At 47.2% G+C, this 27,265-nt stretch overlaps 2 protein-coding genes across 2 annotated transcripts in view; one reads left to right on the forward strand and one right to left on the reverse strand.

Moving 5' to 3' along the window:
• REV3L (REV3 like, DNA directed polymerase zeta catalytic subunit) overlaps window positions 1–12,251 on the forward strand; it is an 86,134-nt gene extending 73,883 nt beyond the window's left edge. The window contains exons 23-32 of the mRNA XM_054174083.1: window positions 1,103–1,347; window positions 1,673–1,781; window positions 2,666–2,872; window positions 3,528–3,637; window positions 4,874–4,988; window positions 6,672–6,809; window positions 7,629–7,819; window positions 8,486–8,732; window positions 9,032–9,241; window positions 11,291–12,251. Coding sequence (XP_054030058.1) covers window positions 1,103–1,347; window positions 1,673–1,781; window positions 2,666–2,872; window positions 3,528–3,637; window positions 4,874–4,988; window positions 6,672–6,809; window positions 7,629–7,819; window positions 8,486–8,732; window positions 9,032–9,241; window positions 11,291–11,431 — 1,713 coding nt within the window. The 3' untranslated portion in view covers window positions 11,432–12,251. The remainder of the gene's footprint in view (window positions 1–1,102; window positions 1,348–1,672; window positions 1,782–2,665; window positions 2,873–3,527; window positions 3,638–4,873; window positions 4,989–6,671; window positions 6,810–7,628; window positions 7,820–8,485; window positions 8,733–9,031; window positions 9,242–11,290) is intronic.
• A 3,467-nt stretch (window positions 12,252–15,718) lies between these two features.
• MFSD4B (major facilitator superfamily domain containing 4B) lies at window positions 15,719–22,472 on the reverse strand. Its single transcript, XM_054174041.1, has 4 exons — window positions 22,383–22,472; window positions 22,104–22,272; window positions 20,114–20,230; window positions 15,719–17,281 (listed from the first exon to the last, which is right to left on the reverse strand). The coding sequence occupies exons 2-4, from the start codon at window positions 22,267–22,269 to the stop codon at window positions 16,011–16,013; spliced, it is 1,554 nt and encodes a 517-aa protein (XP_054030016.1). The 5' UTR covers window positions 22,270–22,272; window positions 22,383–22,472; the 3' UTR covers window positions 15,719–16,010.
• Window positions 22,473–27,265: the final 4,793 nt, after the last annotated feature.

Consider the following 27,265-nt stretch of genomic DNA (forward strand, 5'->3'; position numbering starts at 1 on the left):
ATTTTTGTCCACTCCAAAAAATACTTGCTACCTTTCAGATAGTCCTTGTTTCCTGAGGTGAAAAATATGCTAAAAGGCAACATTACCAATGTCTATTTATGTTTTTGTGTCTTTATGTTTTTGTGTCTCTTATTTTGACAAGGCCTTTCCTAAAGGTGATTTTTTTTTCTCTTACTTTATTATCTTGCATATCCTGTAGTAGACTAAACAAGTAACAGGAGATGCACATAGGCACACAGATTATCAGTCAGAACATAGATCCTAGAACATAGTATCATAGAGTGGTTTATGTTGCAAGGGACCTTAAAAATAGTCGAGTTCCGACCCCAGTGCCATGGGCAGGGACACCTCCCACTAGCCCAGGTTGCTCAAGGCCTCATCCAGCCTGGCCTTGAACACCTCCAGGGAGGGGACATCCACAGCCTCCCCGGGAAACCTGCGCCAGTGTCTCACCATAAAGCTGAAGTCAAATGACATATTCAGAACCTGCAGGAGGACATCCTGTGAGGGCTGGGCTTGGAGCATAGGAAGTTCCATCTAAACATGAGGAGGAACTTCTTAGAATAGAATACATACATAGAATAAACCAGGTTGGAAGAGACCTTCAAGATCATCGCGTCCAACCCATCAACCAATCCAACACCGCCCAAGCAACTAACCCACGGCACCAAGCACCCCGTCAAGTCTTCTCCTAAAAACCTCCAGTGATGGCGACTCCACCACCTCCCCAGGCAGCCCATTCCAATGTGCAATCACTCTTTCTGTATAGAACTTTTTTCTAACATCCAGCCTGAACCTCCCTTCTTTACTCTGAGAGTGGCGAAGCACTGGAACAGGCTGTCCAGGTGGAGTCTCCATATCTGGAATCATTCAGAGACCACCTGGATGCTATCCTGTGCAACCTGCTGTAGGTGAACCCGCTCTAGCAGAGGGGTTGGAGTAGATGATCTGCAGAGGTCCCTCCCAGCTCCCAGCACGCTGTGATGCTGCGCAGCTGCTTGTTTTGGAAAGCCATCTGGCTGCACTCCCCCTTTCAGAAGGGCCAGTGTGCATCTGCACAGTTTGAGCACTGCTTGTGACACTGCCCTGTGCCCCCCCGCAGTACCGCGTGGAGTCCATGATGCTGCGCGTGGCCAAGCCAATGAACTACATCGCCGTGACCCCCAGCGTGCAGCAGCGAGCGCAGATGAAGGCCCTGCAGTGCGTGCCCTTGATCATGGAGCCCGAGTCTCGCTTCTACAGCAACGCTGTGCTGGTGCTGGATTTCCAGTCCTTGTATCCTTCCATTGTCATTGCCTACAACTACTGCTTTTCAACCTGCCTGGGACACGTTGAAAACTTAGGAAAGTAAGTTGTGCCTCTTTCCTCACACCCCTTCCTTCTCTAGAGGCTTTTAGCCTTAGGTACTGAGAGCCTTTCTGTCGTGGGTTGACATTACCCCCCCGCCCCCAACAGAAAATTGCCAGACCAGCTCAGTCAGCAAGCAAATGAGGCTGTATTTACAAGCAAAACTACAATCTAAAATCCAGAATGTGATGAATATATACCTGAGATTAGAACTGCCATTCTCTCCTTCCTGGCACGATCATCGTTTGAACATGAGTTGATGCTTTTGCTTGACTGGACTGTGAATGAATGAGTTGTCTTCACGTTGGATTTTTCTGTTTATTAGGTATGATGCATTCAAATTTGGCTGCACCTCTCTCAGAGTGCCTCCTGATTTGCTTTACCAGATCAGGCACGACATCACAGTGTCACCCAGCGGAGTAGCTTTTGTCAAGGTAATGATACTAGTGCTCTGTGACAGGCATCTTCACTTCCTGTTGGCACACTAGCTCAAGATCAAATTGTTGTTGTGGTTTATATTTTGCTGCACTAAAAGAAGACAGAAGAGGGGAGCTTCAGCCTCTCATTTCCCCTTTTTTGTTGTTTTTCATATTTGTCAGAGTGCTGAACCTGTGGCAGTTCAGGAAATAAAATGTCAGCTTAGTGCTTTCATTTACACTGAAGGCTTATATCATCTATAATTAAACTGTATTTTACTTGTGCAGTTTGGGGATCAAACAGTAATTATCTCTGTGTAACGATTTGCTGTTCCCCTGCCTGTACAGCAGAATGTTTTGCTAGAGAAAGAGTCATGGCTTGGGAGATGAAACTCCCTGACTTGCTTTCTATTGTTCTCATTTTGTGTTGTGTGTACTGCAGGCTGATTTGTAATGAATTAATAATTATGGCCTGGAGCTCTTACACATAAGCAGTTCTATCCCCAGCATACATATATGTAATGTAAAACAAAAACTGTGAGGAATAGCTGTAGAATTGCAGAAAGACATTAACATGCCTTTAGTACCTTAAGATCTTGTGACTGAACAGTTAAATACTCAAGTCCCATTTCAGTTAATAAGGTTATCTAAACATTGCATTAGCAGGCTTGATGAAAACAAAGAACAAAAAGCACTTTACCCAGCCCTTAAGAGTTTTCCCTGAGATTTAGGTTGCTCTTAATACTTGTGGGAAGAGCCAAACCATCGGTGCCTGGGGCATCTTGCTAATTAATTTGTCTCCTTAACAGTGATTATCTAACAGTTCTCATTTTTGCTTTTACTGCTGCCTGTTTAGGTTGGGCTTTTGAGCATAATTTTTGTCTTTGTTCTCTTTCTGGCAGCCTTCAGTAAGGAAGGGTGTGCTGCCAAGAATGCTAGAGGAAATCTTGAAGACCAGGATAATGGTGAAGCAGTCAATGAAGGCTTACAAGCATGACAAGGCTATAACTCGAATGCTTGACGCTCGTCAGCTGGGGCTTAAATTTATAGCTAATTTCACATTTGGTTATACTGCTGCTAATTTTTCTGGAAGAATGCCATGCACTGAGGTAAGGGCTGCAGATAAGAAGCAGGAAAACTCTGGGCAAGCCATGCTTAATGAAGTATAGTCAGACAGCACAGTGTTGTTACTCGAAACACATCTACTGTGAATACCTTCATAAAGGCTGCTTTTATTTGCAGTCCTGAACATCACAGCAAGCTGGGGATTTATTTCTGACCCTTTGAAAAAATGAAAATGGGTCATTATTTTTCTTCTGCCCATAAGAGAGCATTTGAAGTCAGCATTTCTGCCCACCCACCCCCCCCTCCAAAGGTAGATTAGATTACAATTCTAACAGTGGAAATAAAATAAAACATTGCAGCTGTTTCATAGTTTTCCTACAAGGAGGAATCAGCAGAATCAGAACCCTGGAGAAAATCATCCTAAGTCATTTTGTCTTCCCCTTTCCACTTCCAATATTCCTAAACATGTTCAAACCAAATTTTTCCTTTAATTGTTAACAATTTTTGATTGCTCTTCCTTCACTTCTTGTAAGCAGCCTCTTTAGTTAATTGTATGCATTTAAACCATGAAGTACAATATATTGCCTCAGTAGACTGAGTTTCATAGCTCAGGCAAGGCTAGGCTGTGTTTACTGAGAGCTGGTACTGAGTCTGGCAGCAGAACAAAGGTTTTTCTCAGTTTACCTTTCATTTTTGCAGGTTGGAGACAGCATTGTCCACAAAGCCAGAGAAACATTGGAGCGTGCTATAAAACTGGTGAATGAGACCAAAAAATGGGGTGCTCACGTGGTGTATGGTGACACAGACAGGTAATCAGCCATGCTCTGCTTCTTACAGGGGTTTGAAACCATAGCAGTTCTTCACAGACACATCTTTCTTCCATCCCAACACTGGGAATGTATGGTACTGAAAAGAGCATGCAGACCCACGCTGGGATGTGGTTTCCTCTCTTTCAGAACATGCAAAGTAAATAACATTTCTTTTCTTGGAGTAGCTTTTAGGACTCTAAGAAAGCCCTTTGAGTGAGGGTTTCCTTTCTTTTGAGAAGTGGAACAGAAAGGGGGGGAAGTCCTATTTTTTTCAGGTGTTAATTAATGTAAGTTATTTCTCAGAGGCAGGGGGAGTTGCCTGTTTCTGATGCAAATTTGCTTTGGAAAACACATTCCGCATTGGTAGTGAGAGAAAGGCACTCCTCTAGGCTTCAGAAGTGGCTGCAACTCAGAACATGCAAAGATACATCATAGAAATACCTCCCCTTCCTCACTCAGTCTATCATCTAAATGACAGCCATGCTCTAGGATGTGTCTATCTCTGCTGCTAGACTTGGATAATTTTTCAGCCACAGGAGACAAAGCTTGTCTGGCTGACTTTCCTTAAGGACTTGTGAGTGCAGTGATTGATTTCAGCCAGATCTGATGGAAGACTTGACAGGGGAAGTTTATGCTGGAGGTGAGGAGAAAGTTCTTCACAGAGAGGGTTGTTGGCCATTGGAATGTGCTGCCCAGGGAGGTGGTGGAGTCACTGTCCCTGGAGGTGTTCAAGAGAGGACTGGATGTGGAACTTGGAGCCATGGTTTAGTCAGTCATGAGGTGTTGGGTGATAGGTTGGACTTGATGATCTCTGAGGTCATTTCCAACCTTACTGATTCTGTGATTCCATGATCCCAGAGATACTATGTTAACAGCTTCACCAGAGAAAAGAACAAAGACATTGTTGGAGAAAGGAAGTAAAATTCTATTGTTGCCCACAGTGGGGAAAAAGGTGTGTAGCCAGAGCTCCTCACAGTTCAGTCCTGGGAACTCAAGTCTTGCAGTGCCTGGAAGCTGTCACGTTCCCTGCCTCACTCACCAGAGTCATGCTGTTCATTGTGCCTCTGGCACTTCTCCTCTTATACTGAGTTAGATACTGAAGTTTCTCAGCTTTTTGGCTTTTCTAGCTGAAACAAGGGGACAGAATTGCTAACAACATCTCTGCTTTGCCACCAGGAAGCTATAGCTTAAAAGTTCCAGGGACTGTGCTTATTTCCTGTGTCTGATCTCTTGTAGCATGTTTGTACTCTTGAAAGGAGCCACCAAGGAGCAGTCTTTTAAGATCGGCCAAGAAATTGCTGAAGCTGTAACAGCAACAAACCCCAAACCTGTTAAACTGAAGTTTGAAAAGGTAAAAGGAAAACATTTTGCTTCAAGTGTGTTGGGTGAAAACATTTTCCTGGCTTGCATAAGGATGTCCCACAGGGGCGTGCTGCACTGGTAGTGCAGGTACGCTGTAAGCTCCTTAATGCCTCGGGGACCTTGTCACGAGCAGCACTGCACCATCCATAGCAATCTGAACTATTTCCACCTTCACAAAAGGCTGCCTGGTGGCCTGCTGTGCTTGGCAGCAGCAGGCAATTTGAGATTCCTGTCTCATCAGTATTTTGGAAACGTCTCCCTCAGTTTTGTATTCCATACATGCAGTCAAAGCAATGTGTGCAGCTTGGTAGAGAAAATGTATAACATTCCTTGACGTGATTCCAGTGCATTAATTACAAGCTTGATATTTATTCTTCAGCCAGCCTTGGCACAGGATATGCCCACGTGACACACACACAGAAAATAAAACACCCTAAAATCCATTCAGTAGGCTTCTGGAAGAAGAATTAATGGCAATCAGCCTTCAGAAGAGCAAGGCAAGGTGATACTGATCGCGGTGGACATTTCTCACTAGAAAGTCATTAGCAATCGGTTCAGGTGCTGTGGTTGTTTTCAAAGTACATAGCTGGCTCAACAGGTTCCATTAACGTTTGTAAGCAGATGGCCACTTTTCTCAGAAAATACAGCAGAAAACCATTGGCAAGAACAGTCAGAATGGGTGTGGAAGGCAGGGCAGCTTTCCTTACTGGGTGCTGTACAAGGCCCTTCCCACTCTGAGGCAATTCTGTGTTGTTAGGCTGAAGGGACTAAAAAAACAATGAGGTGCAAGGAGATGCTTGAGATGTGTGTATTTCACTTCAAGTGCCCTCATCCACCTAGGGGTCAGAGTATTGAGTAGGCTCCTAGGGTAGCTTCCTGGCACAGCCTCACTCAAAGCTGGAGCATCCGTTCAAGAAATGGAACAGCTATGTGCAGGGCCACTTTCTACTTGAGGCAATCTAAAGTCACTGCTCCCTCTTTCATCAGAGCCAGGAAGGTGTGGTGTTATCCTGGTGATACTACAAAGAAATTATTCCCTATTCTGCCTGTTAAAACTGGTTAAGGAATAGTGACACAATGAGGAATGCACTAAGAGATTGGAGAAACAAGCAAAAGAGACCAGGGCCCTAAAAAGCCGTTCATGAGGAAACCCTTCTCCAGGCACAGGCATTTTTAAAGCATGCTTTGCCCACTTCATCTCATAATTAGGTGAAGTTTGAAAACAGAATGTTGAAAGCCACAACTTGTGCTGGGAAGGTTACCTTCTCTGATGTTTAAAGTGGAGTTGCTTTCTGTTCAAGAACGAGAGGTAACAGAGTTACACTAAAAGTGCTGAGAGATGCAGTCCAGAAAAGTAAGGGTATTGGAAACAACTTAACACCATGTGTCACTTCTCATCTCAGCTTCAGGTTGCTGAGCCTCTACAGCTAGATGAAACAAAGTGATTTTAGAAGGGAAAACCACTGAATCCCAACTTCCTCAGGCATTCTTTAGCAGTGCTTTGATCTAGTTTATTTGGTTTCATGAGTATTGTGTTTTCAAAGCAGAAAAACCCAAGTATCACAAAAGAACCAACAAAGCAAAAGACTCCTTAGGAAATCCTCTGTGTTCAGAGCCACCTGATACTGCCAACACATGCCAGATGGAGCTACCTTCTTTCTAAACATTCCAGGTCTACTTGCCATGTGTCCTGCAAACTAAGAAGAGGTATGTGGGTTACATGTATGAAACACTGGACCAGAAGGACCCAGTATTTGACGCCAAGGGCATCGAGACAGTCCGAAGGGACTCCTGTCCTGCTGTTTCCAAGGTAAGATACTCCTGGATTTCTTCCTGAACGAAATTAGAGCATTCTGTTATTGCATGTTTCCCTTTCTCAGCATTTCCAGTCTTGTGAGTTGTCTGAGGCCATTTAAAAAGAATCCATTGAAGACCTTGCCCAGCATTACAAGCACCTGCACTGTGCATCTTAACTGCTGTCGTTCAGCCCCTAAAACCCCACAGAAAGCACTCAGCCCCCATGTAAGTTCTCTAGAAGACCATTCTTGCTCCAGTTCATTTGAAGTAAGTATTACCCCAGGATGAGTGAGGCATGCTTATGTGTCTCCTAAACAGCTCAAATCTAGTTTAGCTAAGAATTACTTTACGATAAACTTCCTTGCCTGTTTATTTTAAGCTCTCTATTAGGGGGTTGAAAAATATAAGTCTCTTAAGTCACAACATATTTTATGCCAGTAAGAAAGGTAACCACTTAAGAGGATTTACTTCCCTTTTTCTTTTTAGTCCAAATTCTTTTGTTTGCTGAGGTAGTCAGAAAGTCTTGGCAAAACATTTTAGATGATGAGGAAAAGACATCTTCATACTCTGGAAAACCTCTGTGACTGCTGAAACAGTGCCAGAGTGTGGATGTGTCAAAGTGAGGAAGGTGTTGTCCAGTAGTGTGTTCATGAATGTCTTTGAGTGGGAAAGAATGCAACTTGCTGTCCTGTTAACATTCTAGTTCACAACTGGTACTTCTAAGTGGTGCATTAATGTTTCCATGCAAGTCACTGAATGAGCTGGAATGAATGTTTTTTTCATGTTAGTTAACTACACCTCTCTTTCTCACCTCTCTCCTTCGGTTCTGAAGATACTTGAGTGTTCTATCAAGCTGCTATTTGAAACACGGGACATAAGTCAGATCAAACAGTATGTTCAGAATCAATGCATGAAGTTACTGGAGGGAAAAGCCAGCATGCAAGACTTTATCTTTGCAAAAGAGTACAGAGGGAGCTCAGCTTACAGACCTGGCTCGTGTGTTCCAGCCCTGGAAATCACCAGGTAACGAGATAAAGAAGTGCTAATTGTACATAGCTTTTTCTCTTGACTTTTGGACTGGCAGGTTATGGGTGGCAATGAGATATCTCCAGATGCTGTTGCAGCAGTTGGCTCCTTTCTTCTGAGTGTGAAAAGAGATAAGGCATCACACAGCCATTGTGCAATCCTGGCAAGAGCCACACGTGTTCAAGAGTCAGGTCTCTAGGCAGGACACTGTAGCAGTGTGTTCACTGCTGTTATGCTTTGGGCTCGACTCTCCAGCAGTGTCCATCACTCATGGGTATTACAGACGTTAGAAATGGCAGTAGTGCTGTCCCTCACTGCTGTGAAATACATTACCAGGCCTGATTTGCATTTTTTACCCAAAGTCAGTCTTTCATCCTGTTGTTGTTCACCAATGAGACCTAAGGTGAGCTGGCACATTTTGCCACCTTGCTCAACATAAAAGGTCTTTAAAGAAAGCATCCAAGTAAAATGAAATCCAAGCCCTGGATTGCTGCCTGCAGAGCATATCTCTAGTGCTTGTCTTCCAAGTTCTAACCCAGCTTGGTCCTGTGCTTCATAAATAGACACTGACTTCAGCTGCCTGGAGAGCTACTGATATAGTCGAGCAAGTGATATAATGCTGCCTCTGTCTCTGGATGCACTCTAAAGGCTGTTTTCAAACAGGAGGATGCTGGCCTACGACCGTCGCTCGGAGCCGCGGGTCGGGGAGCGAGTGCCCTACGTCATCGTGTACGGCATGCCCGGGCTGCCCCTCATACAGCTGGTCAGGAGGCCCATGGAGGTCCTGCAGGACCCCAACCTGAGGCTCAACGCTACCTACTACATCACCAAACAGATCCTGCCACCACTGGCTAGGGTGTTCTCACTCATTGGCATAGACGTCTTCAGCTGGTACCATGAGCTGCCAAGGGTAAGTGAAACTAGCAGGGTACAAATGTGGTGCCTCTGTGCTCCCTGGAGGTTGGTCCTGACTGTTAATGGAGTGAGGTTTGTGTGAGGCGGCAGCAAAGGGTATTTTACAAGGCAGTGTTTGATGCCCAACCATGCATACCTACTCTCTTCGGAGTGATGTGACCCACTCAGTGCTTTGCATATGAAGATGTGCCCTGCAGCCTGGGTGGCACTGTCACACTCCTTTAAACAAAGCAGGCTGTGGAATGTAGGCAGGATGCTCCCTGGCAGCTCCTCACCTCTCGCTTTTTGTCACAGATTCAAAAAGCTGCCTCAGCTGCCCAGAGCGAGCTGGAAGGACGCAAAGGCACAATCTCCCAGTACTTCACGACCTTACACTGTCCTGTGTGTGATGAACTGACCCAGTATGGGATCTGCAATAAATGCAGGAGCCAGCCACAGCATGTGGCAGTGATTCTCAACCAAGAAATCCGAGAGCTGGAGCGCAAGCAAGAGCAGCTGGTCAAGGTATGATGAAAGCATTGTCGGATGTCTGTCAGCCAAAGGCAGGGGCTGAGGTTTCAAAGCAGCAGAAATGGGAATTAAACACCTTGGAGCTTGTTTGCTTTGCCTGTTGCTGTTGAGGGCAGCACAGCAGCTGGTACTCTCCTTAGCTTTGAGTAAAACTGAAGGCAAAGGAGGGGATCAGAACAGGAGCAGCCTTTCTCTTTCTTTTTTTAGGAGCATCTTACATGGTTTGCTGAGGCCTTTTTATGACGACAGTGGTGGAGAGTTGGGAAATGCTAAGAAACTATCCCTTTTTTTGCATTAAAATAACTGAATGATGTTTGTCCCAGCTAATGAGGTGTGGTTTAGCTTGGGGGGTTTGTCACCTTTCCTCTCCACAGGACTTTTCCAAGATTATGTTTTTCTCTTGAGCTAGGAATCAATTAAGAGGGTAGCTGACTGTGCTCACAAATATATTACAGCACTGATTTGCTCTGTTGCTAGAAAACCATTCTCTAAGTCACTGTCATTAAACATTTTATTGCTGGGGTGTGGGCTTCTCTTTCTTGCTGTGCTTTGCAGTGCTTGCTCTGATCTGCATTGGCAGTCAAGGAAGGTGAGGCATGGTTTGCACTTTCCCCGGGGTACTTCGAACTATTCACAGTGCTTTTGTTCTGGAGTAAATCAGAGCTTGGCAGGTTGGTGCAGCCCCAAAGAAGGATCAGTGGGTTTGATCAGGACATTCTCTTGTCCCTGCAACACACAGTAGGCTGGCAAGGCCTGGGATCACCTTCCAGTCAGTGTTTGGTGACTCAGCCTCTCAGCAAGAGCGTTGAAGGTGCATAGATCCTTTACAGCTGAAATTTTTGATCCTCCTAGAGTATAAACCTGCTGGAGCCAGCAGAAAACTGATTAGGACAGTTGTTTGTCCATTATTTTAAAATGCACTTTAAAAGTACATGCCATAGATGAAGGCCATGGACTTCTCCCCTCTGCACAAACTAAACTTTAACTGTCTTGAGTACTTTGGACTTGGTAGTACTGGATTATCAGTTGGACTTGATGGTCTTAGAGATCTATGGTTCTATGATTCCATCAGTACCATTTTAGTTTCATCCCTTGCATTCAAACCAGCCACAGCCTCTTTCAAAAGAATTAAGGCAGACTTATTTCTGAGGTTCTTCTGGTAGCTACAAACGTGGGACAAACCCTTTAAAGCCTGTTGCTTTTGGTCACAGGTAGTGGTCAGAGGGACTGGTACGGTGTGAGGGGCTGCCTATGGGACTTGGCTGAGAGGGGCAGCTCCAGCTGCTGGCAGTTTGTTTCTGGTCTGATGCAGGTCTGGCTGATAGGGTCACTGATGCCCAAGTCATTTTAGCATGGCAAGAAGGGAAAGAACTCATTTTAAAAGCCAAGGACAGGAACACTTTCTAAGTCTTTGGAAAAGGCAGATCCTGGAAAGGATTAAAAATCAGAGAGCAAAGCAGAGGCCTTTAGTTTTCTCAAAGGAGAAGCTACCTTGGGAAAACCTGTGCCTGCTGTGCTGGCAGGTACCTCACGCCGGAAGCAGTTTCAAGCAGCATTTACTTACATTAACAGAGTTCTGTGACCAAGAGCAGCAGACCCTGCATGCCCAGGATATTTTTATCTTCCTTGGGATTGACTTGGAAAGCAAAACTCTTTAATTGAAGCTTATCCTGAATCAGGAGTAGTTTGAGTAAGTCCCTTTGCTGTGCAGAGTAGCAGTTTGTCTTTTTTCCCTAGGAAACTTTGAGAGAGGGGAGGTTCAGCAGCAGCAGAGAACTGCCCCACTAAAAGCCAGGCTGCTCACCTCACTTTCCCAAGTGAATTTAATCAGCATGATGGGACCCAAGCTGCGCAGGCTTTGCCTAGCGTGTGGGTGGGCAATGCCCACCACTCAGGCACTGGCAGCAGGAGGGGCTGCAGCAGGAACAGAGCTCCTCTGGCTCCCTCCCTGCTGGGGAAGGGCTTGGTGCTAGCAGTGCTGCCCTGGGCACTCAGCTTGGGTGCAGTTTCCAGTAACCTGTTTTGCTTCTCCCCTGCCACCAGATATGCAAGAACTGCACAGGCTGCTTCGACCGACAGATCCAGTGTGTGTCCCTCAACTGCCCAGTGCTTTTCAAGCTCTCCAGAGTCAGCAGAGAACTGTCAAAGGCACCGTACCTTCGCCAGCTACTTGACCAGTTTTAAATGCTCTGTGTTACAGGATTCCAGGTGCTAATTTTTTCCCTTCAGTGTTTACCACACTAAGACTATCGTGCATGGTGCTTTTTTCAAGTCTCATCTAGTCCAGGATTTCCATTTGAACTGTGGGGTTTATCGTCTGAAGAATAACGCCCGCTCACCCTAACCGCGTTAAGCAAACCCGCCGCCATCTGTCGGTCTATGGATAGCTCACTCCTGAAGATGTACAAATTTCTGCTCTCTGTCTCTCCCATGTTTCTAACATCCTGTTTTCTAATGCTGATGTTGAAATAGCTCTGTGTGACATCTTGTAAATCCATTTCCAAGTAGAAGTCAAGTCAGGTTTACTTCCTGGAGGAAGGAGCACTGCAAACCTCTCGAAAGGCTAAGCCCCTCGGTGTGTGTTCTGGAACTGTCGGTGTCAGGCCCTGTGACTCTTCTCTGGTCTCCATTCATTCACTTTATAATTTTGTCTGCGAACTCTTTTGTAAATACACTTTTTTACTTTTCAAACAACTGAGTAAAAATAATAATGATGATGATGATGATGATGATGATGTGCAATGACTTTTATACAGATAATTTTAAAGTCGGTTGGTATAATCTCCTCCTAAGTTTCGCTCGACTCCAAGTAGGTTGTTCCTTTGAGCAGACTGTGCAAGCAGTAGTACCATGTGTAGCATTTTGAAACCTTATTTTCTACAGATTGCTGTCTTGCTTTAGCTATTAATGGGGCATTGTGAGGAACTGTGCAAAGACATTTTTGTTACAAACCTGTGGGACTGTTGCAATACTTTAAAGATAAGATTTTATTCCGTTTTTGTTTTTTTTGGCTTGTTTTGTATAGACATTTCTATTGCTTCTAAATATGCTTAAAATATTTTCTTTCCTTATGTACTGTACAGTTAAATCTTATTTGCCACCATCTTGACAAAATGTGTATTTAGAATATTTGTATAACTGTATAAAATGGAAAAGGAATTATGTGGTCAGTGCATCGTTTTCTAAACTGGAAATCATTTTGTTTTAGAAGTTAATAATGGAAACCATATTAAAAGTTGAATAAAATGATATGGTAAAAATGAGCCAGGTGGTTTGTATTGCCCCTCAGCTGCAGGCACCGCTGCTTCCCTCCTTTGGCACGCAAACACTAACACAAATGAGTCTTCTCGGCTCGGGTAAGAGTTAAGAATCCACGATTCTGTTTCCAGCTTAAGCTCTGGGATCTAAAACCTGTCAGTTCTCAGAGGCCTTCACCAAATTAGGATACACTTCCAGGTCTCCATTAGGCAAAACAGAAGTCAGGCTGAACTTATGAAGGGCACAATAGCTTTGAAAAATAGAACAAAGCTTTATTTTCATCGAGGAACCTGAGTGCCTTCTCTAGCTCACAATTGCTTACATTCAAGTACAAGTCAGTCTGAAATGTCAAATGATACAGTACCGTGGAAACCCACACTGAGCAGAGTAAACACAAATAGAGCAGCCCCAGACTGTGATGTAAACTAAAACAAACATCCAACCATCAAGGCACAAACCTTTGCCTCCCCTCACAGCCATCGGGTACAGGATAAAGTGCAAACACGAGGCTGGGGTCTGAGTGTGTGGCACCACCTAGCACGGAGCAGTGCTTCAGCTCTCACCAAAAACACTCCAGGCCCTGGCCTGCAAGAGCTCACCTTACCGCTGCAGGGACTGGGCAAGTGCTCCTCATCACCTCGGGCCTGGCTTGATGGCCAACAGCAGGATTCTGAGTAACTCAGGTCTCTCAGCTGTGGACTGCAGTGCTTGTCCTCAACACAGAGATGACTTCTCTAGCATAAGCAAGGCAATGCTGAAGTAGTAAGAGGTGACATCAGGTAAGCTCAACCCGTTACACATCACTCTCGGTGCTTAAGCTTGCTGGAGGATCTAGAACTTAAAAGGCACTGTAAAGAGATCCTAATTTTACACTCTAGATGCCAAGAAGCAATTTACTTGGGAAAGAAATTTAAACATGTCAAAACCAACATTGTCTAAAAACAAGTACTGTGGAACACCAAGAGCTAGGAAAGCTGCAGCCTCTGAACATGAAGGATGTCCAGAACTGTTGTGAGCTGGACTCAGTGCTGGAGATGGCCTAGATCTCTTGTAATCTTTCCATTCTCCATTGTCATTAAAGGCAGCCTCTGCTACTAAAAACATGCTTTTAGGGGCCAAGAGGAACAAGTTTAGTGTTTCCAGTTTAAGGCCAGACCTAAGACCTCACTTGCTCAGAAGTTAGATGTTCCAAAGGCCTCCAGGATCCTCCTGGATAAGCCATGATTCTGCACAGCTCAAGGTATGAGTACCGCTGCTCTTTGCATCCTTTACCTTCTGGACGTGGCTGCACTCACCTTAGCACTCCCAGTGGCTGTTGCTCCATTCCTACTACTCAACCTCCTGCTTTTAAGGGGGAAGACAAGGATGAAGTCAGATGGCTTGCTGCAGGAATTAATGCAGCCAGTAAAAAGCCTTCAGTCTTTGTTTTGCACAGTATTGTTACATTTGCTAGGAGAAGAGAAACACTGACTGTGTACACACACAGCAAGCAGGTAAGGTTCAAAGAGGTTAGAGCACATTTCCCAATGTGGCTTTCATTTGGTTTTCTGGTTCTCACTACTCACTTATGCAAGACATGTTGGCTGACCTTGTGTGCAGGACATTCCAATCTGGAATTACATTCCAAGAATCAGCAGATGAACTGGGGATTATTTAAAGTCTTCCTGGTTGCCAGGTGTGGTTCTTAAACCAATTTTCTGCTGGCAACATCATCTCTGCTTTGAGGAAACTGTTTGACATCACTCTCAGTTCAGGTAAAGCCTTTGGCCTGCAGCAGGGAGCTGCTACAGAACCATTTCTCTGTCTTTTCTTGCTTGTACTGCACCAAACAGCTTCTCCCAAATTGATCCTGTGACCTGCCCTGAGGGGGCTGGGGAGCTCCTGCAGAATTAGAGCAGAAGCTGCTGTCACTCCCCATCCACCAGCAGGATCTGTCCTTGCCCTCAGGCAACACCCCCACTGCAGTTAACTGCAGCATACAGGGGGAGAAAGGGGAACAGGAAAGCTGAGGGAAAGCAGCCCTCAGCTGTGCCTGTGCCACACCCCTCCCTCTGCTGTCACAGCAAACCAACCACACACCAGGCCGCAGAGACTTGGCTTCTGTCACCTGTCAGGACTTGGCCTGACAGGTGAAACAGCTTCACCATTCCATCAGGCAGAGAACCCTCCTGCAGCAAGTGAAATGAGGCCAGGTTTAAAGTGCAGGCTCCTGCACTGGAAAAGATGCCACAGAAGTGCAGATGGGAAAGTGGAACGGGGCAAAACCACACTGGCTTCGAAGTGCCAACAGCAGAGGGCTCAGAGGGAGGCTCTTCAAGGTGATGAGATCCAAAAAGATGATGCATTTTCACTACAAGCTGATTCCTGCTTCTTACTAACTCCTCAGAAGAAAGCAAAGAGCTGTGAGGTTCTGTGTTGCTCACTCAGGACAAGAGGAGAAAAAAACCCAACACCCCACCCCACAGTGAAAACACACTGTGCTAGAAAATCAAAACTTCTGAACAAGGGAAACACCAATGAAAGTGCAAAGTAAAAACCCCACAGGGGCACGTTCTGAGCACACAGCCTTAAAAAAAATACTTCAGCTACAAAGGACCAGTAACTAAAATCACAACTAGGTGAGAGTGCTCTGATTTGTCACCACTCTTTAGCTGGTAAATCAGAGTTAAGCATTAAAGCAGATTAACACCACCCATTGCCTACCCTTTCCCTACATCACTTTAAATGACCCAAAGGCAGGGCTGCAGCAGGGTTCCACCACACTTCTCTTCTTCCCCCCCGCCCCCCCCCCCCCCCCCCAACTGACAGCCATGGGGCATCACCTGAAAGCTGAGCTGATTTCCTGATTCACGTCTCACAAACTTTCAAGGCAGCAGAAACATTGCCCTGTCATGAGATAAGAAAGTTCAGCCTCACAGATAAGAGATTTCTCTCCTCCCTCGTGAAGAGGTGGTGGAGTCACCATCCCTGGAGGTGCTCAAGAAGAGATTGGACGTGGCACTTGAAGCTATGGTTTCGTTAGTCATGGGGTGCTGGGTGATAGGTTGGACTTGATCTCTGAGGTCTTTTCCAACCTGGTTGATTCTATGATTCTGTGACATTTTGTGACAAAGCACCTCCAAACTGCACCCCCAACCCGCTGCAAGAACCGAGTGCTCTGAGCAGCCCCCTCCTTTCCTAGGTAGTTGTTGCAGTGGCTCTTAGTTAAATGCTGCCTCACATGGAGGAAACATCTCCTGCTCTGATCTCCAGAGCAGTCCAGGCATTCTGGCAGCGTCATGGGTTGAGTCGGATCAAGGTTACCTCACTCACACCTGTCCCTGTCATCGAGGACTCTGCCACTCACCAACACACAGCTGCAGACTGGCAATGGAAGAGGGGAAAGGGCTGGACAGAGGCAGAACTGAGCATGCCAAGCTCTGTGCCACTGAAGAAAGATTCTGAAGTCACTTAACAAGAACACCACAGTCCCATTGCATTGTCAAAGAGTCAGTCAGCTCTGACTTCAATCGTGCTTCTCCTGGTCAGCATCCTCCTCTTGAGTCCCCAAGGAGCCATCAGCAACTGCACGGGGAGTGTGCAAGACATTGTCCAGAGAGGAACGCAGAGACACCTCGGCTGGCGAGCCCCCAGGTCTCTGCCAGGAGGTCTGTGCCACAGAGTCTCTCAGGCTGCTGTTCATTTCCATCGCCTCAAAGTCTGCTTCGTTCCACTCCGCCACATCCTCCTCGTCCTCTTCATCCTCGTTAGGCGAATTGGAGACTGACAGCAGAGCCTTGCAGACCTCACCCTCAGTCACCTCTTTGCGGTCACTCTTAGGGGGACACTTGGCCAATCTGTACATCAGAGGGAAGAGCAGGACGGTCATGGCAGAGGTCCCCAGGGCGGTGTACATCACCACGGGCACGTGGTGAAACCTGCCCTGCAGGTAGCCAACCACGGCCGGGATGCACATCTCGCCCAGCGCGGCGCCGACGACGAAGAGCGAAGCTGCCTTGCCCTGCACCACTGTGTACTGCTCGACCCAGGAGATGCCGCTGGGGAAGACGGTGGCCATGGAGGCGCCGTAGATGGCGGTCCCCAGCCACAGCGAGGCCGGGCGGCCGGCAAAGAACACCAAGCAGAAGGAGGAGACGGCAGAGCCCATGAGGCTCAGCACGATCATGGTGCCAGGGTACAGGCAAGTGGCACAGAAGATGGCCACGGCTCTGCAGACCGCGAAGGCTCCCCAGAAGACGGAGTTCAGAGTGGCTGCTTCGCTGTCTTTCATCTCGGCAAAGACCTTGGCATAGGTGAATATGTAAGAGCCGTAAGTGACCTCTGCTCCCACGTAGAAGAGGAAGAAGAAGAAGAGGAGACCAAGAAGAGCATAGTGGTACCTGGCGTACACCTTCTTCTGCACAGAGGCCTGGGACTTCTCCCGAGTGGAGCTGGCCTTCGAGTACAAGACAAAAAAGAACACAGAGACTCCCAGCAGATAGGTGCCTATGACGATATAGGACCACAGGAAGTCTGCACCGTGGTGCTGCGGCGCTGGTGGAGCTGTGGCAGCTGGGGCAGCTGGGGCAGCTGGGGCAGCTGGGGCTGTCGGCACAGGCCTCAGGACAGACTGGTTTGTCTGCTCCGCCACTGGAAGGCCTTTCGAGTCGGAGCCCCCCAAGGCCATTTTAGCCAGGAGGGGAGCCAAAAAGGCCCCCACGGCGAAGCTGAAGTGCAAGGCCTGCATGTGGGGCCCAGACTCCGCTCCCCACGTGCTGAGTATCACCACGTTGCCACCTGCAGAGCAGAGAGGGGAGTCATCAGTCATTTCAGTCTGACACCAGCTCACAGGTTGTTAGGGGTTGGAAGGGACCTCCAAAAGTTATCAAGTCCAACCCCCCACCAGAGCAGGACCATAGAATCCAGCACAGGTCACACAGGAACACATCCAGACAGGGCTGGGAAGGCTCCAGAGAAGGAGACTCCACAACCTCCCTGGGCAGCCTGTTCCAGTGCTCTGTGACCCTCACAGTGAAGAAGTTCCTCCTCATGCTGAGGTGGAACCTCCTGTGCTGTAGTTTACATCCATTGCCCCTTGTCCTATCACAGGGTGCAGCTGAGCAGAGCCTGGCCCTGTCCCCTCCCTCTTGACCCCCAGCCCTCAGATATTGATAAATACTTATTAAATCCCCTCTCAGTCCTTTCTTCTCCAATGCTGTTTGAAAGAGACAAACCAAACCATCACCCTTATCACTGACTCCACTGGCAACACCACCAGCTTAAGCAAATAAAATGTGCAGAACTGCAGGTCACTGAAATTTTGCCTGCCAGCACCTCAAACCCCCACCATCACTTGAGCTTTAGGAGGGCACTCACAGCAGGCAGAGTGAGGAGCTGGCAGTGGCTCCACCCAGCAGCAACAGCCATGCTTAACTGCTGCACCAGGGGAGGCCTTGGCAGGACATGAGGAAAAAACTCTTCATCAAAAGGGTTGTGAAGCCCTGGAAGAGACTGCCCAGGGAAGTGGTGAGGTCCCCATCCCTGGAGGCATTTAAAAGATGCATAGATGTGTTCAGGTTCAGTGGCAGGCCTGGCACTGCTGGATTAATGGCTGACCTCAATCTTAAATATCTTCCAACCAAAGCAATTCTGTAATTCTATGCTTCTAAGTACCCTGAGATGACAGCCTGCAGCATCTCCCATCCCCTTTGCAAAAGGGCAAGTGTAACTGCTCCTCATTTCTATAAAGGTTAAAATCAGCCACATGCAACACCAAGAATCCATGGCCTCATTAAACAGCATCCCAGGAAACACCAAACTTCAGCTGTCTCTGCTGGGCTGGGACTACCCCAACTGACTTCACAAAAGCAGAAAGGGTCACAGCAATACCCCTGCAAAGACCAAACTACAGCACCCTCAGATCGACCATGATGCCAGAAAATAGGAACTCAGAGAATCATCTTTAAGTATTCCCTGAGAAGAACGCAGGAAAATAACAGTAATCAAATTCCTGTGCTGCAGCTCAGTGGCTTCTGCCTCTTGGCACTAACTCTTCCAAATAAATGCAGTCACACTCTCCTGCCTTGCTCTTGGTTTCTCCTCCTGCTGCTCCTGCTCAGGCTGGGAAGCTTCCCTGTCTAAAAGGTCTGACTTCCAAGCAGCACACCCAGCCACTGAAGGTATTTTTACAGCCAGCCAACATTTCTAAACCAAGTGCCATGGATAATGACCCTACAAGAGGCAGCAAATGCACCTCTGTACTCAGGCCATTGAGCACAACCTATTCCATGCCAAGCCTTTTTTTTTACTACTGGATCCTACTTCACTCCTTTCAGTGTTCTCAGCGCTCCCTCAAACTCTGTAGAGCCAGGGCAGAGAGCTCACACAGGCAGCCATCACTCCTCTGTGGTGCCCACCAGCCAAGCCACCAAAGCAGGCCCTGGCTGGGACACTCCCAGAGCTGTCTGGGTAGCTTGGCTAACTCCTCAGCCAGTCCTTTCTCAAGAAGCTGTCTGAAGCTGCCCAGCTTGACTCAGCAGTACCTTGCCAGCTAGTGAGTAACTACAGGCACCCTCAGTAAGCCAGGAAAGTCAGGACACAACTGGGACATCACTGGAGAGGTGCCAGGTGAGTGACTGCCTGTTGCAGGCTCACCACCACCTTCTGCAGCAGCACCAGAGCACTCTACCTGTTCTGGGTTGCTCCCTGATGCCCTCTTGCAGGTATGCCAGTGTCACCCACTCACCTCTAAGCATGCTTAGATCTTTGGCCCTGGCCTCACCTCCTGATCCAAGCTGCCTGCCACAGCCAGCCACCACTAACTCACCCTTTCTAAGCCATGCACAAAGAAATCTTTCCTGTGGGAGGTTCTTTTCCCTAGGTCTGGTATAAGTGACCTTTCCACCAACCTCACCTATAGACACCTGCTCTGCAGCCTCACTGGTACATCCACCTCCAATAAGAAGCCTATACCAAGAAAGTGATTTTGAACAGCTTTCCAGCAGAAGTGTTTTGGGTTATTTTCCAGGCCATCTACAGCAGGCACACGCCACAGAGTCACAGCTTGGAGAACAGAATCAATCTGTATTCCCAGACACCTAAGTGAGGCTGGCCAAGGGCTGCCAGTATCTCTTATCTCAGGGAGATGGGCCATGGTGCTGCTGCAAGTGAGCTCTGGCAGCAAATGTCTGCTGTGAATCCCCAAATGGCTCCCAGCCAGCTGCAGGGAGGCAACTCTCCAAACAGCAGCTGTGAGAGTCTCTCAAACAGCAGGGCTTGCTCAGGACTAACTTAGCCCCAGCTGGCACCAATGAAGCACAACCCCACCAGCTCCCTGGGGCTGAGCAATGTGAAGAAAAGGCTGCTTAAAGCAAATGGAACACTGTTTACACCTGCTCACTGAAATGCAAATTGGTCTTCTCCAGGCAGCAAAAGACACCCAGCTCCCCAGGAGAAGGTCTGGTACAGAGACACAAACAGTGGAAGTCCCAGGAGCAGAATGATCCAAGAATCCCAGTCAGGTAAGACAGCTCCCCTCTATAAATTCAAAATGTGCCATGTGAAATACCAGCAGCTGCCTGAAGTTTCCAATTAGCTCATGAAGGAAGCATGTGAGTATGTGGCCCTTACCTGTGTCCAGAACTCCCATGGCAGCTCCAATAACTGACATCAAGACAGTCAGCAGCAGGGCTTCCTTACACCAGGGGATGGCATAAAGACCAGCTGTGGTCCCAAACATGGATAATGCTGGGAAAGGAAACACAACACTCAGTTGGTACAGTTCCTGTTTACACCACAGAAAAACCTGGAAGCACAAATTCTCTGAGAGTTATTAGTTACAGATGATCCTAACAGCTGATGCCACCCAACCACTTCAATTCCTAATCGGCAGAAGCAGTTACAAGGTTCAGCTGAATCAGTTTTCACTGGGAACAAAAGGGATTTCATCAGGAAAACTCTGGTTTGCTAAAGCTCCATTGGCCAAGGAAGTAGCATCTGCTGCTAGAAGCCTTCTGCAGACTTTTGACAAAGCAGTGCTGCTTCTGCAGATGTCTGATCTAGGAATGTTACTTCACCATGAAAGAAGCAAAACACTGTCACAGAATCCTGGAACTGCTTAGGTTGGAAGGGAGCTCAGAGATCATCTACTCCAACCTCCCTTGTCAAGGGCAAGGACACCTCTGAACTAGGCCTCATCTAGCCTGGCTATGAACACCCCCAGGGAGGAGGCACTGACAACCTCTCTGGCCAACCTACCACCGAGCCATTTCCCAGGCCTTGCTGACAGACAGCTATCCCCTGTGACACCTGAGGAAAAGCAGCAAATACTAAGCTGTTTGCAGTTAACACTCACTTCCACAGCTGCACTATGGAAAGTACAGTCTCAAACACCAGACACAGACAACTCCAACTTACCAGATGCACAAGGAAGCCAAAAGCAAGCAATTTTACAGGTGCTCTCGAGGAGAGGAATGGAGAACAGAGAGGAGACCAAAAAAGACATCTTAGAACAAGAACAAGTAAGAACTGATCCAGGAAGATGAAGACAAGAAGAAGGGGGAAAGTGGAAAGAAGAGACAGAGATATTTTATGATGGTCCTCAGGGGAGACACAGTTCTGTCTGAATCTCTCCAAGAACAAGTAGAGGAAGGACAAGGAAAAGAGTGAACCCTGATACCTGGTTCAGTCCCTGAAATACAGCATGAAGGCACATAACTGCCATTACTGCACTGGAAAGGGAAAAAAAACCAGAAGACAAGGCTTCTGCTGCCACAGGTGAGCTCTGAGATCCTCTAACTGAACGAGACAGTAACACACCTCTAAAAAGAGCATTTCATGTCTGGATGCTGAGTGTGGCTCTTGACAACCTGACAGCCAAGGAGCCCAACTCTGCCAGGATGAAGGCAGCTCTGTGCCCCTACCTGAGAGTTTCCATGTGTCCACAAACTGCTAAGGTGGTCTTCCAGAGATAAAGCATTTTCAAAGCCAAGCAGCAACTGAGTAGCAAGCTTCTACCATCACAAGTATTTAATGTTTTCCCACTTCCAGTAAGTTCTAATTTGGTTAAGGACCTCCAGCCAAAACCTCAGCACTTTTCTCCAGCACACGAAGCTGATGAGCCTCGGGAAAGGGCAGGGCTCTAGGAAGCTCTCCCCACAGAGCTGTGCCCCAGCAGGGCTGCAGGAAGCTTCTCTGTGAAGCCAGAACAGCCTCCTCCGGTTATGCACTTCACAGGGACACTACAGAAGCTTGCACGTTCCAAGGTGATCTATACCAAGCACGCCACTGGATACCAACCAAAATAAACCAAACAACGGTACTTGCTTTTATTCCCAAACCAAAGTCACTTTGCGGTGAATTCAAACAGATTTTGTGAGCTCAAGCCCCGGTACCCTGACCAGCGAGCCCACCGCCCGGGGCACACCGCTGCTGGGCAGCCGCTCGGCCTCACATGCTGCCAGCGAGCCGCCGGCCCGAGCGCGGAGCCCTTCCCGCTGCAGCCCCACAGGCCCCGGGGGTCCCCGCAGCTCAGCTCAGCGCCACCACAAACGAGCCACGGGCTCCCCGAGCACCCGCTGACGGAGCCTCGTCCCCGGCGGGCGCTCGGCCCGGCACTCACCGATGAGGAGATGTGCGTTCATGCAGTCGAACAGCACGCCGCCGAGCATCGAGCCGCCCAGGCAGCCCAGCGACCGGCCCACGAAAATGAAGAAGATGTCGCTGACGTTCTTGTGGACGTTGGCGGCCAGATTGTCGAAGGTTGGCCCCAGCACCGCGATGCTCATCCCCTGGAACACAGTTGAAAGGGAGGTGACCTCGCCCGCCACATCCCCCGGCGGGCGGCGGAGGGGAAGAAGCCGCAGCTACCAGGCACCTCCCGCCCGCTCCCTGCGCTCACCAGCCCCAGGAAGGCCGCACACAGGGCGGCGGAGATGCACCACCGCAGCGCGGCCCCCTCCCCGCCGCAGCGCCAGCCGCCGCCCGCCACGGCCACCTCATCAGGCAAAATGGGCTCCGCCGCATCCCCGCCGGCGGCGGCGACGAACCGGACGTGCCTCCTCTCTTCGGCCATGGCGGCGTGCGCGGCTGCGGCGCGCCAGGCCCCGCCCGGCGGCGGAGCGGCGGGGGCGGGCTCGGGCTCGGGCTCAGGCTCGGGCCCGGGCCCGGGCCCGGGCCCGGGCGGAAGGCGCGGGGGAGCGGGGTCCGCTCGTGCGAGCTCCAGCTTGAGGGGGCGCGTGAGGCCGGGGCCGGGAAGAGCTGAGCGAGCTGCAGGCAGCACTGCTCCCGGGAGCGGGAGAGGCGCCCTGATAAACAGAACTGCTGGGGGGCGTTATGACCCTCTTATCACACAACTCGTGCTGTGGGACCTTTGAGACACGGAATCGCTTAGTTGTTCCCAGCTTCTGCGATAAAGGCCAGCCCTTAGCCCAAGGCCACGATGGCCATTAAACCATGTCCCAAAATAGCACGGCTGCACCTTTTTGAACACCTCAGGGAAGGTGACTCCACCTCCCTGGGCAGCCTGGGCCAATGCATGACCACTACTCCAGTAAAGATATTTTTCCTACTTCCCCTGATGCAACTTGAGCCTATTTCATCTCATTCTATCACATCTTAGCATAAAAGATCTTTGTCTTCTACCTTGCTTGTGCCATGTCAAACGTAAAAAGCTTGCCAAGACACACAGAGGAGCCAGATCTGCCCTTAGCTCAGATGAAACCACTTTTTCTTGTGTACATTTCCACTACTTGCTCTGAGCAGACTGCAGGCTGCTCAAAACGCTTCACTTCATTACTGCTGTTGGGCAGAGAGCTGCTACTCTCTGTACCAAAGGCTTAAAAACACAAATATAATGAAGGTTAAAGGAAGTCTCACCCCAGAAAGATAATTCCAAAGTTGGATTTTGTTTTGCTTTCCAAGTTGTTCAGAACAGAAAACATGCTAAGAAAAGAATAGACATTGCATGCAGATTGCAGCATGCCTGCTCCTGGCAGAAGTGAGCATGTGTGTATGTAACTCTTCTGTAAGCCTGATATGAAAACCCCAGAGTGGAAAACAGAGTGGATGAAATTTTCAGACACATGTAACCCTGGAAGTCAGTGGTTCAGGCTTATAAATCATGGGTCTTAAAATGGATCATCAGTGCAATCAGAATAAAATTAGTTGCACCACACGTATTAATTTAGGAGTGAACGTAATGGGGACATTCCAGTCCTAGCACAGTGGTAACAAAACCTGTAATGACAAAAGCCTGCAGAGGAGATTCAGTAATTACCAGGAAATAACAAAATTACTTTAAAAAAGTGACAAGTTTTACAGCAGGACAAGACTTCAAATGATGCAAGCAGCAACAAATGGGGCACTTGAAGAACTACCATCTTTATTCTGGGTAATTTGAGACTGATCACAGTTACTTTAGCACCATGGAAAAAAACCAAACCATCAGACATTCATTTCTTACCCTTCTAACAAAGCAGAATTTCAAAGACTGGAGTTAAGGCTAGCAAAAACCAGGTCTCTTGATATCAAAAACATACAAAATAGGATGTCTATAAAGATACTTCAACATGTCTGTTATCAGTATTAGCACACATTTCAGTATAAAATCACTCTTAGCATACATGGTTCTGAAACATTAAAAAATGGTGACACTACATATATATATATATAAAGGCATGCTGAAAACATGCCAACATTTACATGAGTAGAAACTCGCTGGCTGAACTGCAGTGCTGCTGTGTACTTCTTCCTCAGCTGTCTCCCACACTCCAGTGCTACAGTTCCTGTAGTTAGATGCAGAATGTGTCTACACCCTGCTCAAAATACATGGTATTTATAAATACCTACACACACACTCTTCTATCAGAGCTGACCCTCTGAAAGAAGAGTTAAGATCCCTAAAAGTCAGCTTCCATAACACTTCCTGCTCCCCAGAAAGGATTCTGGGCCCCAGACAAGGCAACACCTCTGCTCCCTGCTCCAGGAGGACAGCTGAGCCCCTCCACACGGGCTCCCCACAGCAAGCAGGGAGCTGCCCCGTGCCAGCACTGAGAACCCAGCAGCTTAAGGTACCATTGACTCCCATCCTTAGGTACTTCCTTTGGCACTGCAGGGAAGCATCTCCTGTCCCTTTGGCAAAGAAATGGAGCAGGTCATTTTTGTTTTGAAAAGGTAGTGTCTGTGTTTTAGGTCATAAGCCTGTGATCAAAGCATTCATCTAGTCTGTGAGAGAACTGCCTTCAGCCCGCTTGTGAGCTCAGCCTCACACTCCCCACTTCACAACAGCTTGCCTAGCCTGTCAGGCTATGGCTATGCAAAGTTTAATGCAGGGAAGATGTTTGGGAAGAGAAGGCTGAAAATTGCTATCATGGATGGTATGCATCAGCTCTGCCAATCCAGTGTCTCCAAAGGGAAGGGGGGGAATGGATATGCCCAGACCTTCCGTATCAAAAACCCAAAAAAAGTTACCTACCTCATCTGATACCAAATATACCCTGAAGGATGGCCACAGAATGGCTGTTGCTTGACCTGAGTGAGCAATTTTGGAAGATCCCTAAATGGTTACCAAAAATAAACTTTTAAAAGCATTAATGCTGACCATTTCTTCTGAAGCTTCCCCTGCTGAGAACATTAGGCTCTCTAGACTCTCTAGAGCAAAGACTCTCTTTCTAGAATGACAGGGCAATATTGGCTAAAAGGGACATTGCTTCTTTAGATGTCCTATCACATACTCTGCTCTCAAGAGGGACACATCTCAATGATTTAAAAGAGTTTTATTAAACTAAGCACTATTGTAACTTCAGAATCTCTCCCCCCCTCCAAGATTGCATGGGGCACGAATTAGGTCAAGTTTCTCATGAGCAGGTTTTTCACAACTAAGAGTTAAATTATCACAAATACTTACTTGCATTTACTCAAACTGAACATTAGGTGATGTCTCTCTCCTAGCTTTCAGAAGGGCAACCTTTCCTGCATTCTGCAACTAAGCACTTGCTATTTGTCTTTGGGGCTTTGTGTTTTGGTTTTTCTCTTTTTAAAGGGAGACAGCTTACCTCGTTTTTAAAACATCAGGGCATACAGAATCCTGCAGCTCTCAAGTTACCCAGTGCTTAGGTAGTCTCACTGCTAACAGTCTGAACTTTCCTTTCATTTTAAATGCATCTCACCAAGCTTTAGGACATAATCCAATCAAGAGAATTTTTTCAACACACACACACACCCCTGGATAAAGCCAACAGGAAAGCTGCTAACAGAATTCTTAAGCATTCATTCACTTTTCAACCTTTTTTGGAAAGTTCTGTTTGTCTGCTTTCCAATGTTAGCATTGCTGTAAAACAAGCACTGGCAGCAGAACTAGGTTCCTAATACTGAAATCATCACACCGGCAAAGCTCCCTTACCCTTACCTCTGCATCCCTCTGCTCTGACATCCCCTTCACTAGCTGGTTTTATGATAGCAGCCACTCCTGAAAAGTTACTCACTCCTCACACCCTCCTCCTGGGGCCTCTGGGCTTCTTTTGGTTTTTTAATGCCATCTTTCATATCTGTGAGCACAATTTACATTTTCAGTTACTGAAATATGAAAGTTCAGATTTTTATGTGCAGAAACATTTTGGAAAGGCATGGCAATAATTAGTCCATGCTACTGTTATACCATTTCTGTATAATTTCTAAAGGTGAATTATTTTATATGCTCTCCCAGAGAATTTATAGAGGTACAGCGCAGCAGCCAGTCAGGAAGATGCCATAATCACATCAAGACACCTGGTCACCGTGATTTCAAACTGCATCAGTGCTAAACAGCAGCCTTGTTTTTGGCTGAAAACTCAAAACTGAAACACATGAAGTGTCAGACCTGTGATGAACACCCATTTCTCAAAGCACACACTTACTCAACACCTTTTGCATTGCCCAAGTAAAGATAATACTGATTAGCAACTCCTACAGAAATACTCCAGACAAGAGCAGCACAGGCTGGTGTTTGTAATGAAGGCAGCACTTTGTGGTTGTTTTAATTAACACCACCATGAATTTAAGTTACATTTGTAGAGGTACTTATGAGGTGCAGAAGCACAAGTCCTAGTGAACCTAAAGGGACCCCTGTTGTGCAGATTGGTTGGTTGGAGTTCTTCCCCCACCTCCATGTCCCTTCTATACACTAACATTTTAAACCTCACTAATGTAAAGCAAGGATTGAAATTCTGCAATACAAAAAAGAAAGGTATAGACTTTGGCCTCCAGTAATCAGGATGCTTTGCATGATTATGTTTTAAGGACTTTCAGTCAATAGGTGTAAACATTCTATGCTATAATATTGCTAGTATGTTTGATATCACGAATGCACATGGGCTGAGCAATTTACTACAGCTCTAGACAAAGGAAAATAAAGACAATGAAAATTACCATTTTAAAGCAGTATGCCTCCATGGTTTTTGTAAAGAAGTATTGTTACTAATTAAGCAAATGCACTTGAAAGTGCATTTTGTCTTCAGATCACATTTAGTTTACTCTCAGCTATGTCAGTCCTAAAGGAAAGCAGAATTATTGGCAGTGAATGGACTTGAAAGAAAGAATTATTCAGTACTCCACAGCATTGCTCATCCATATCCATAAATAAACAATGTGCTCAGAAGTGTTGTATGATAAACTGAAAAGCAGTGTTTTCATCCCAAATGCTTTCAAATACTTCTCAGAGAGAGGTTTTCAGAAACACCTGCTTGACAAACAGTGCATAATACCCAAGAATATACAATTAATGGAGCCAGGTGGTTAGCATCTCAG

This window comes from Dryobates pubescens, chromosome 28 (assembly GCF_014839835.1).
Source record: "Dryobates pubescens isolate bDryPub1 chromosome 28, bDryPub1.pri, whole genome shotgun sequence".
Lineage (NCBI taxonomy): Eukaryota > Metazoa > Chordata > Aves > Piciformes > Picidae > Dryobates > Dryobates pubescens.

Bases quoted from the DNA above. Each gene is read 5' to 3' on its own strand.
- MFSD4B (XM_054174041.1), bottom strand. From the start codon at position 22,269: ATGAGCATCGCGGTGCTGGGGCCAACCTTCGACAATCTGGCCGCCAAC. The intron at 20,231-22,103 runs GTGAGTGCCGGG...TTCCTTTCCCAG, and splicing joins GAACGCACATCTCCTCATCG to CATTATCCATGTTTGGGACC. The intron at 17,282-20,113 runs GTAAGGGCCACA...TCTGCTCTGCAG, and splicing joins CATGGGAGTTCTGGACACAG to GTGGCAACGTGGTGATACTC.